General features: G+C 49.2%; 1 protein-coding gene across 2 annotated transcripts in view; it reads left to right on the top strand.

The window, feature by feature from the left end:
- The first annotated feature begins 686 nt into the window (after positions 1–686).
- LOC310966275 (leucine-rich repeat flightless-interacting protein 2-like) overlaps positions 687–12,107 on the top strand; it is an 18,872-nt gene continuing 7,451 nt past the window's right edge. The window contains exons 1-5 of one of the 2 annotated variants that reach the window (XM_083940854.1): positions 687–778; positions 2,950–3,042; positions 3,250–3,382; positions 5,685–7,604; positions 7,650–8,059. In XM_083940854.1, coding sequence (XP_083796980.1) covers positions 773–778; positions 2,950–3,042; positions 3,250–3,382; positions 5,685–7,604; positions 7,650–7,951 — 2,454 coding nt within the window. In that variant the 5' untranslated portion in view covers positions 687–772 and the 3' untranslated portion in view covers positions 7,952–8,059. Of the gene's footprint in view, positions 779–2,949; positions 3,043–3,249; positions 3,383–5,684; positions 7,605–7,649; positions 8,060–12,107 lie in introns of those variants that run through there. The other variant, XM_083940855.1, reaches the window with a different exon arrangement.

The raw sequence follows: 12,107 nt of genomic DNA on the forward strand, positions 1-12,107 counted from the left end.
CTCTTCCTCCTCCTCCTCTCCCTCCTCCTCCTCCTCCTCTTCCTCCTCCTCTCCCTCCTCCTCCTTCTCCTCTCCCTCCTCTCCCTCCTCCCCTTCCTCCTCCTCTCCCTCCTCTTCCTCCTCCTCCTCTTCCTCCTCCTCTTCTTACTTCTCTTCCTCCTCCTCTTCTTCCTCCTCCTCTTCCTCCTCTCCCTCCTCCTCCTCTTCCTCCTCCTCCTCCTCTTCCTCCTCCTCTTCCTCCTCCTCCCCTCTCCTCCTCCTCCTCCTCCTCTTCCTCCTCCTCTCCCTCCTCCTCCTTCTCCTCTCCTCCTCTCCCTCCTCCCCTTCCTCCTCCTCTCCCTCCTCTTCCTCCTCCTCCTCTTCCTCCTCCTCTTCTTACTTCTACTTCTCTTCCTCCTCCTCCTCTTCCTCCTCCTCCTCCTCCTCTTCCTACTTCTCTTCCTCCTCCTCCTCTCCCTCCTCCTCCTCCTCTCCCTCCTCCTCCTCTCCCTCCTCCTCTTCCTCCTCCTCCTCCTCTCCTCTCCCTCCTCCTCCTCTCCCTCCTCTCCCTCCTCCCTTCCTCCTCCTCTCCCTCCTCTTCCTCCTCCTCCTCTTCCTCCTCCTCTTCTTACTTCTCTTCCTCCTCCTCTCTCCCTCCTCTTCCTCCTCCTCCTCTCCCTCCTCCTCCTCCTCCTCCTCTTCCTCAGGAGGTGTCGGAGCTGCGTCTCCGGAGCGTCTCTCACGTTCAGGACGTTTCTGATCTGCAGGAGCTTCTTCAGTGAAAGAGAAGAAGATGGCGGTATTTCAAACTCTCTCACTCTTTAAAGCTGCGACACTTAAACACGTAGAACGATCAGAGCAGCTCCATCCAGAGTCTCCAGATCATCAACAACAAAGTAGAAGTCCAGCAGTGGGTTGCCAGGTTGGTCAGACCCGGCCCAGCAGTGGGGTTGCCAGGTTGGTCAGACCCGGCCCAGCAGTGGGGTTGCCAGGTTGGTCAGACCCGGCCCAGCAGTGGGTTGCCAGGTTGGTCAGACCCGGCCCAGCAGTGGGGTTGCCAGGTTGGTCAGACCCGGCCCAGCAGTGGGGTTGCCAGGTTGGTCAGACCCGGCCCAGCAGTGGGGTTGCCAGGTTGGTGAGACCCGGCCCAGCAGTGGGGTTGCCAGGTTGGTCAGACCCGGCCCAGCAGTGGGGTTGCCAGGTTGGTCAGACCCGGCCCAGCAGTGGGGTTGCCAGGTTGGTCAGACCCGGCCCAGCAGTGGGGTTGCCAGGTTGGTCAGACCCGGCCCAGTAGCTCCAGGAGAGCGGAGTCTGTTTGAGCCTGTTTGAACCCGTCCCCTCCAGAAAACCACAGCATCAAAACAAGGATTAGAGGAGTTTGACTGACAGTTAGCGTTAGCCGTTAGCGTTAGCCGTTGCAGCTAAGTGCAGATGAAAGTGATGTTAGCATCCAGGAGCAGCGTAGCCATGTGGGCGTGCGTTTGAATGGCGTTCCTCTCCTTTCTCTCAGTCCATGGAGTGAATGCTCGGCCTATAGTGACTCACAGCCTACAGTAGCTGCACCCAACAACAGACAACCCTGGCAACCAGACTACAGTAGCTGCACCCAACAACAGGCAACCCTGGCAACCAGCCTACAGTAGCTGCACCCAACAACAGGCAACCCTGGCAACCAGCCTACATTAGCTGCACCCAACAACAGGCAACCCTGGCAACCAGCCTACAGTAGCTGCACCCAACAACAGGCAACCCTGGCAACCAGCCTACAGTAGCTGCACCCAACAACAGACAACCCTGGCAACCAGCCTACAGTAGCTGCACCCAACAACAGACAACCCTGGCAACTCTGGCAACCAGCAACGCCCAACGCTATTGGCTGTTACCATGGAAACACACCGGGACAGGAAGTCAAACATTTGAAACGTTCATTCAGACTAAAGAGAGTTTTTAATAAAGATTCAACCTTAAATATTTAAAGCGTTTAAATAAAGTTGTGATTTTTCAAACTTCTCAAACTAAAATCTCAACTTTTTACAAAAGAAAAATAAAACTGAGCCTTCAGTCAGCAGCTTCCTGTTTCACTTCCTGTTTGACTTCCTGTTTCACTTCCTGTTTCACTTCCTCTTTGACTTCCTGTTTCACTTCCTGTTTCACTTCTTTCTTAATATGAACTAATATTTCTGTTTCACTTCCTCTTTTTCTTCTTCCTCCTCTTCCTCTTCTTCTTCTTCCTCTCCTTCTTCCTCTTCCTCTTCTTCCTCTTCCTCCTCCTCTTCCTCTTCTTCCTCTTCCTCCTCTTTCTCTTCCTCCTCCTCCTCCTCTTCCTCTTTCTCCTCTTCCTCCTCCTCCTCTTCCTCTTCCTCCTCCTCTTCCTCTTCCTCCTCCTCTTCCTCCTCCTCTTCCTCTTCCTCCTCTTCCTCTTCCTCCTCCTCCTCTTCCTCCTCCTCCTCTTCCTCCTCCTCCTCCTCTTCCTCTTCTTCCTCCTCTTCCTCCTCCTCTTCCTCCTCCTCCTCTTCCTCCTCCTCCTCCTCTTCCTCTTCTTCCTCCTCTTCCTCCTCCTCCTCTTCCTCCTCCTCTTCCTCCTCCTCCTCCTCTTCCTCCTCTTCCTCTTCTTCCTCCTCCTCTTCCTCCTCCTCCTCCTCTTCCTCCTCCTTCTCCTCTTCCTCCTCTTCCTCCTCCTCTTCCTCCTCCTCCTCTTCCTCCTCCTTCTCCTCTTCCTCCTCTTCCTCCTCCTCTTCCTCCTCCCCCTCTTCCTCCTCCTCCTCTTCCTCCTCCTCTTCCTCCTCCTCTTCCTCTTCTTCCTCCTGCTCCTCCTCTTCCTCCTCCTCCTCCTCTTCTTCCTCCTCCTCCTCCTCTTCCTCCTCCTCTTCCTCCTCCTCTTCCTCCTCCTCTTCTTCCTCCTCCTCCTCTTCTTCCTCCTCCTCCTCCTCTTCCTCTTCCTCCTCCTCTTCCTCCTCCTCTTCCTCTCAGGCGTTAGAGCGACAGAGAGAAATCTCCGAGCTCGTTGGGATCGAACGCGATCGTCTCAGAAATGAAGTCGTCCGGCTGCGAGATTTACTGAAGGTACTCGGAGGACGAGCGCCCGGCTGTGACGTCACTTCCTCCTCCTGTGACATCACTTCCTCCTTTGATGTCACTTCCTCCTCCTGTGACATCACTTCCTCCTGTGACATCACTTCCTCCTCCTGTGACATCACTTCCTCCTGTGACGTCACTTCCTCTCATTGTTCCCGGGTGGTTAAGTGACGTGATGGTTTTCTTCCTCCACAGAAACACGCCGTCGTCGTCGCTCTGGAGGTTTCCACCAATGGGGAGGCGGGACCGGCCGAGGATGATGTCATCGCAGAGTCAGGCTCCCGATTGGCTCCTGAGCCGTCACGTGGGGGCGGAGAGAGCGCGCTCGGTGAGAACACGTTTATAACTAATAACAAAACAATAACAAACAATAACAAAACAATAACAAACAATAACAAAACAATAACAAAACAATAACAAAACAATAACAAACAATAACAAACAATAACAAAACAATAACAAAACAATAATAAACAATATCAAAACAATAACAAAACAATAACAAAACAATAACAAAACAATAACAAACCAATAACAAAACAATAACAAACAATAACAAAACAATAACAAACAATAACAAAACAATAACAAAACAATAACAAACAACAACAAAACAATAACAAACAATAACAAAACAATAACAAACAATAACAAAACAATAACAAAACAATAACAAAACAATAACAAACAATAACAAACAATAACAAAACAATAACAAAACAATAATAAACAATATCAAAACAATAACAAAACAATAACAAAACAATAACAAAACAATAACAAACCAATAACAAAACAATAACAAACAATAACAAAACAATAACAAACAATAACAAAACAATAACAAAACAATAACAAACAACAACAAAACAATAACAAACAATAACAAAACAATAACAAAACAATAACAAACAATAACAAACAACAACAAACAATAACAAAACAATAACAAACAATAACAAAACAATAACAAAACAATAACAAACAATAACAAAACAATAACAAACAATAACAAAACAATAACAAACAATAACAAAACAATAACAAACAACAACAAACAATAACAAACAATAACAAACAATAACAAACAATAATAAACAATAACAAACAATAACAAACAATAACAACATTACAAACAATAACAAAACAATAACAAACAATAACAAAACAATAACAAACAATAACAAACAATAACAAAACAATAACAAACAATAACAAACAATAACAAACAATAACAAAACAATAACAAACAATAACAAAACAATAACAAAACAATAACAAAACAATAACAAAACAATAACAAACAATAACAAACAATAACAAAACAATAACAAAACAATAACAAACAATAACAAACAATAACAAACAATAACAAACAATAACAAACAATAACAAAACAATAACAAACAATAACAAACAATAACAAACAATAACAAACAATAACAAACAATAACAAAACAATAACAAAACAATAACAAACAATAACAAAACAATAACAAACAATAACAAACAATAACAAACAATAACAAAACAATAACAAACAATAACAAACAATAACAAAACAATAACAAACAATAACAAAACAATAACAAACAATAACAAACAATAACAAAACAATAACAAACAATAACAAACAATAACAAAACAATAACAACATTACAAACGAATGCTTGAATGTTTAAAACAGTTCAGATTCAACGTGACGACGTGTTTGAAGTTAAAACACGATCTTTTCTCTTCGTCGTCCTGAAAAACGAAACAACTTCTCTTTAATTCTCCTGTGATCGAGACGCTGAGTCACGTCTCCTCGAGACGCTGAGTCACGTCTCCTCGAGTCGCTGAGTCACGTCTCCTCGAGACGCTGAGTCACGTCTCCTCGAGTCGCTGAGTCACGTCTCCTCGAGACGCTGAGTCACGTCTCCTCGAGACGCTGAGTCACGTCTCCTCGAGACGCTGAGTCACGTCTCCTCGAGACGCTGAGTCACGTCTCCTCGAGACGCTGAGTCACGTCTCCTCGAGACGCTGAGTCACGTCTCCTCGAGTCGCTGAGTCACGTCTCCTCGAGACGCTGAGTCACGTCTCCTCGAGACGCTGAGTCACGTCTCCTCGAGTCGCTGAGTCACGTCTCCTCGAGTCGCTGAGTCACGTCTCCTCGAGACGCTGAGTCACGTCTCCTCGAGTCGCTGAGTCACGTCTCCTCGAGACGCTGAGTCACGTCTCCTCGAGTCGCTGAGTCACGTCTCCTCGAGTCGCTGAGTCACGTCTCCTCGAGTCGCTGAGTCACGTCTCCTCGAGTCGCTGAGTCACGTCTCCTCGAGACGCTGAGTCACGTCTCCTCGAGACGCTGAGTCACGTCTCCTCGAGACGCTGAGTCACGTCTCCTCGAGTCGCTGAGTCACGTCTCCTCGAGTCGCTGAGTCACGTCTCCTCGAGTCGCGGAGTCACGTCTCCTCGAGACGCGGAGTCACGTCTCCTCAGTCGCCTCGGGCTGATCCCCGACATCTTCACTCTTTGATTCCCCGTCTTTTTCACCTTTCACCTTTGACCTTTAACCTTTAACTTTAACCTTTGACCTTTAACCTTTATCCGCTCTGTGCTTCGGGCTCCAACCTCTTCTTCGGATCTTTCAGGGAAAGTTGGAGCGCGGCGGCCAGCGGAGCGCAGCAAACGCTCCCTCTCACTAAATGTTCTTTCCACCGGCGTCCGAACGGAAGCAGACGCATTGAAACAAGGGAAGTGTTCAGAGACAGAGGCCAGAGAGAGAACAGGGAAACATCCGGGCAGGAACGAGAAGACGAGGAGACTCACGACAAACAGACGAAGTGAAAAGGATTCAACCAAGAAATTTCAAATCGGACGCGTGAAAAATGAACCGAGAAGGCGTGAGCTGCAACGTCCTGATTGGGCCGTCGAAGGACGAACCAAACCTCACAGTGAATCTGGGGTAAAACCGCCGTCATGCACTGATCCCGTCGTCCTTCGCTCCTCTGACGATCAACTCTGCAAACTTCCAACTCATCTGGTGGGAACTCAAGTGTTAGTTCATCAGTGTGAGAGTCAGAGACCATGTGGCGATCTCGTTTCACCCGTTCGTAGAGTTTCAACTAAAGTCCACAAATCAGGACTCGTTCCACCCCGATCTGCAAAAGACATCATCCTGGACAACACGGCGATGGCGTGGAGTGTCACGGCGGCGGGAGAACTTAACCTCCTGGCTGAAAAACAACGAGAAGACGTTTCAGATGCAGGTTTGACGGGAAACGAGACTCCAAAGTGTTTGTCTGCTGTCGGGCAGAGTTTTCAGAATCTGAAGAAAGAGGGACACAGTCGCAGGAGAGTGAGTCGTTCAGAAGGGTTCGGAGCACCGGATCGTCCGGCTTTGGGTCCAGAAGTAAAGAGAAGGACTGAGTTCAGGGCTCCGACATCAGCGGACGATGCGCCCAAAAATGAATTTGACGACCGGTGTGATGGACGAGATACAAACATTCTCACAGATTTGGTGGAAAACAAGACGGTCGTGTCCGAAAGTCTTTTAAACCAAAACCGGAACTTTCCAGAGAACTTGGAAAGTTCCTCAAAGACCCGGGGTGATTCAAGCTTCTCTGCTGTGTCTCAGGTTCCCCTCTTTGAAACCAAACGTAAACCATCAGAGCGCGCTGCGTTTCCACCACAAGAGAATGAAGTCACCAGGGGAAAGTTGAGTACGAGTGAGAAACCTGAGAACTGGAAGATCCATGGAGATGAAAGTTCCTCTAACAACCGCACGGAAACATCCAAATCAGCTGAGATGTGGAAGGACCGGAGTTTTCTGGAGAAGACGATTCGAAGCTTCCTGAGAGAGTTTGTTGAAAATCTGGATTTTGCAGCGGAAATGTCCAGAATCTTCCCAGAGGTCCCAGAATCTCTGCACCAGTGGGTTTCAGATTTAGAGGAGTTAAAGACTGATGCAGAAGACGAGTCGGGTCAGGCCGGAGCAGTCGGTCACGAGCGTCCTTTGAAAGACTCCCCAGAAGGAAGAAGAACCCCAGACGACCCTGGAAGTGCTGCTGGACGCTCACCGATAACTAAAGAGTCTTCGGTCTCAGGGATGTTGGAGGAATCATCTCTGGAGGGACGCTCTCGAACCTCTGATGCCTCTGTGGAGTCAAGGAAAGTTTACAAAGACGTTCAGGAACCTGCAGCAAGCGCAGACCAAGAAGCAGCAGGAAATACGACAGGAGACACGGCACGCGCCTGTCCCTGTCCGGGGAACGCCACTGAATCCTCTCCTGCTTGGAATTCTGTTGACGTAGAAGAAGAAGAAGAATGTCAGAGCGATCAGATCGGGACGAGTTCGCCCGAGGAACTGGTTTGTGTTGAGTTCTACTTTGCTGAACCTGCGAAAGTCGAACGTGTTCCTGTTGAAGAAGTTGTTGCGACACAGGTCCGAAGAAATCGCACTTTATCGATGACGAACCCTCAAAGTTCTAGGGTCAGAAGGTTTATTGAAATCACAGCGGAGGAAATTAAAGCGATGGCGGTTCCAGAGTTGGCGTTGGGCCTACAAGAAGGTCGAAGAGTCGAGGTTCGAAGAGTCGAGGTTCGAAGAGTCGAAGGTCGACGAGTTGAGGTTCCGTGCATCGAGGAGTCCACCGGTTTGAACACTGAGGATCAGGAGGAGCGGTCTGTTGGCGATGTCATGGACAGCTGCGAGGAGGTGGATGAGGAGCCGGCTACGCAACAGCAACAGCAACAGCAACAACAACAACAGCAACAACAGCAGCAGCAGCAACAGCAGCAGCAACAACAGCAGCAACAACAACAACAACAACAGCAGCCGGTGACGGAGGTCGTCGTTGAGGATGTGGCGAGCAGCGTGAAACACCCGAGACCCAAACCCGACTGCAGGATTTCATAGATGAACCAGAACCTCGTGAACACCGACGTGGACTCTAAAAGGTGCTGCAGAGTCGTGATGAAGTCATTTAACGGTTTTGGTTCTTCAGAGGAAAAGTTTGTCAAACGTTCAAACAGGAGAAACGACGACTCGTGCTGAAACAAGTCTCTGGAGCGTGGATCTGCAGGAACAAGTCTTTAGAGCGTGGATCTGCAGGAACAAGTCTTTAGAGCGTGGATCTGCAGGAACAAGTCTTTAGAGCGTGGATCTGCAGGAACAAGTCTTTAGAGCGTGGATCTGCAGGAACAAGTCTCTGGAGCGTGGATCTGCAGGAACAAGTCTTTAGAGCGTGGATCTGCAGGAACAAGTCTTTAGAGCGTGGATCTGCAGGAACAAGTCTCTGGAGCGTGGATCTGCAGGAACAAGTCTTTAGAGCGTGGATCTGCAGGAACAAGTCTTTAGAGCGTGGATCTGCAGGAACAAGTCTTTAGAGCGTGGATCTGCAGGAACAAGTCTCTGGAGCGTGGATCTGCAGGAACAAGTCTTTAGAGCGTGGATCTGCAGGAACAAGTCTCTGGAGCGTGGATCTGCAGGAACAAGTCTTTAGAGCGTGGATCTGCAGGAACAAGTCTTTAGAGCGTGGATCTGCAGGAACAAGTCTTTAGAGCGTGGATCTGCAGGAACAAGTCTCTGGAGCGTGGATCTGCAGGAACAAGTCTCTGGAGCGTGGATCTGCAGGAACAAGTCTTTAGAGCGTGGATCTGCAGGAACAAGTCTCTGGAGCGTGGATCTGCAGGAACAAGTCTCTGGAGCGTGGATCTGCAGGAACAAGTCTCTGGAGCGTGGATCTGCAGGAACAAGTCTTTAGAGCGTGGATCTGCAGGAACAAGTCTCTGGAGCGTGGATCTGCAGGAACAAGTCTTTAGAGCGTGGATCTGCAGGAACAAGTCTCTGGAGCGTGGATCTGCAGGAACAAGTCTTTAGAGCGTGGATCTGCAGGAACAAGTCTCTGGAGCGTGGATCTGCAGGAACAAGTCTTTAGAGCGTGGATCTGCAGGAACAAGTCTTTAGAGCGTGGATCTGCAGGAACAAGTCTCTGGAGCGTGGATCTGCAGGAACAAGTCTTTAGAGCGTGGATCTGCAGGAACAAGTCTTTAGAGCGTGGATCTGCAGGAACAAGTCTCTGGAGCGTGGATCTGCAGGAACAAGTCTCTGGAGCGTGGATCTGCAGGAACAAGTCTTTAGAGCGTGGATCTGCAGGAACAAGTCTTTAGAGCGTGGATCTGCTGGAACAAGTCTTTAGAGCGTGGATCTGCTGGAACAAGTCTTTAGAGCGTGGATCTGCAGGAACAAGTCTCTGGAGCGTGGATCTGCAGGAACAAGTCTCTGGAGCGTGGATCTGCAGGAACAAGTCTTTAGAGCGTGGATCTGCAGGAACAAGTCTCTGGAGCGTGGATCGTGGAGCGTGGAGCGTGGAGAGTGGAGCGTGGTGCGTGGAGAGTGGAGCGTGGTGCGTGGAGAGTGGAGCGTGGAGCGTGGAGCGTGGATCTGCAGGAACAAGTCTTTAGAGCGTGGATCTGCAGGAACAAGTCTTTAGAGCGTGGATCTGCAGGAACAAGTCTCTGGAGCGTGGATCTGCAGGAACAAGTCTCTGGAGCGTGGATCTGCAGGAACAAGTCTCTGGAGCGTGGATCTGCAGGAACAAGTCTCTGGAGCGTGGATCTGCAGGAACAAGTCTTTAGAGCGTGGATCTGCAGGAACAAGTCTTTAGAGCGTGGATCTGCAGGAACAAGTCTCTGGAGCGTGGATCTGCAGGAACAAGTCTCTGGAGCGTGGATCTGCAGGAACAAGTCTTTAGAGCGTGGATCTGCAGGAACAAGTCTTTAGAGCGTGGATCTGCAGGAACAAGTCTTTAGAGCGTGGATCTGCAGGAACAAGTCTCTGGAGCGTGGATCTGCAGGAACAAGTCTCTGGAGCGTGGATCTGCAGGAACAAGTCTCTGGAGCGTGGATCTGCAGGAACAAGTCTTTAGAGCGTGGATCTGCAGGAACAAGTCTTTAGAGCGTGGATCTGCAGGAACAAGTCTTTAGAGCGTGGATCTGCAGGAACAAGTCTTTAGAGCGTGGATCTGCAGGAACAAGTCTTTAGAGCGTGGATCTGCAGGAACAAGTCTTTAGAGCGTGGATCTGCAGGAACAAGTCTTTAGAGCGTGGATCTGCAGGAACAAGTCTTTAGAGCGTGGATCTGCAGGAACAAGTCTTTAGAGCGTGGATCTGCAGGAACAAGTCTTTAGAGCGTGGATCTGCAGGAACAAGTCTTTAGAGCGTGGATCTGCAGGAACAAGTCTTTAGAGCGTGGATCTGCAGGAACAAGTCTCTGGAGCGTGGATCTGCAGGAACAAGTCTTTAGAGCGTGGATCTGCAGGAACAAGTCTCTGGAGCGTGGATCTGCAGGAACAAGTCTTTAGAGCGTGGATCTGCAGGAACAAGTCTTTAGAGCGTGGATCTGCAGGAACAAGTCTCTGGAGCGTGGATCTGCAGGAACAAGTCTTTAGAGCGTGGATCTGCAGGAACAAGTCTTTAGAGCGTGGATCTGCAGGAACAAGTCTCTGGAGCATGGATCTGCAGGAACAAGTCTCTGGAGCGTGGATCTGCAGGAACAAGTCTTTAGAGCGTGGATCTGCAGGAACAAGTCTTTAGAGCGTGGATCTGCAGGAACAAGTCTTTAGAGCGTGGATCTGCAGGAACAAGTCTCTGGAGCGTGGATCTGCAGGAACAAGTCTCTGGAGCGTGGATCTGCAGGAACAAGTCTCTGGAGCGTGGATCTGCAGGAACAAGTCTCTGGAGCGTGGATCTGCAGGAACAAGTCTTTAGAGCGTGGATCTGCAGGAACAAGTCTTTAGAGCGTGGATCTGCAGAAACAAGTCTCTGGAGCATGGATCTGCAGGAACAAGTCTTTAGAGCGTGGATCTGCAGGAACAAGTCTCTGGAGCGTGGATCTGCAGGAACAAGTCTTTAGAGCGTGGATCTGCAGGAACAAGTCTCTGGAGCGTGGATCTGCAGGAACAAGTCTTTAGAGCGTGGATCTGCAGGAACAAGTCTTTAGAGCGTGGATCTGCTGGAACAAGTCTTTAGAGCGTGGATCTGCAGGAACAAGTCTTTAGAGCGTGGATCTGCAGGAACAAGTCTCTGGAGCGTGGATCTGCAGGAACAAGTCTTTAGAGCGTGGATCTGCAGGAACAAGTCTTTAGAGCGTGGATCTGCTGGAACAAGTCTTTAGAGCGTGGATCTGCAGGAACAAGTCTTTAGAGCGTGGATCTGCAGGAACAAGTCTTTAGAGCGTGGATCTGCAGGAACAAGTCTCTGGAGCGTGGATCTGCAGGAACAAGTCTCTGGAGCGTGGATCTGCAGGAACAAGTCTTTAGAGCGTGGATCTGCAGGAACAAGTCTTTAGAGCGTGGATCTGCAGGAACAAGTCTTTAGAGCGTGGATCTGCAGGAACAAGTCTTTAGAGCGTGGATCTGCAGGAACAAGTCTTTAGAGCGTGGATCTGCAGGAACAAGTCTTTAGAGCGTGGATCTGCAGGAACAAGTCTTTAGAGCGTGGATCTGCAGGAACAAGTCTTTAGAGCGTGGATCTGCAGGAACAAGTCTTTAGAGCGTGGATCTGCAGGAACAAGTCTTTAGAGCGTGGATCTGCAGGAACAAGTCTTTAGAGCGTGGATCTGCTGAAACAAGTCTCTGGAGCGTGGATCTGCAGGAACAAGTCTTTAGAGCGTGGATCTGCAGGAACAAGTCTCTGGAGCGTGGATCTGCAGGAACAAGTCTTTAGAGCGTGGATCTGCAGGAACAAGTCTTTAGAGCGTGGATCTGCAGGAACAAGTCTCTGGAGCGTGGATCTGCAGGAACAAGTCTTTAGAGCGTGGATCTGCAGGAACAAGTCTCTGGAGCGTGGATCTGCAGGAACAAGTCTTTAGAGCGTGGATCTGCAGGAACAAGTCTTTAGAGCGTGGATCTGCAGGAACAAGTCTTTAGAGCGTGGATCTGCAGGAACAAGTCTCTGGAGCGTGGATCTGCAGGAACAAGTCTTTAGAGCGTGGATCTGCAGGAACAAGTCTCTGGAGCGTGGATCTGCTGGAACAAGTCTCTGGAGCGTGGATCTGCAGGAACAAGTCTTTA

This window comes from Echiichthys vipera (genome assembly GCF_963691815.1).
Source record: "Echiichthys vipera genome assembly, contig: SCAFFOLD_90, whole genome shotgun sequence".
In the NCBI taxonomy this organism is placed as follows: Eukaryota; Metazoa; Chordata; class Actinopteri; order Perciformes; family Trachinidae; genus Echiichthys; species Echiichthys vipera.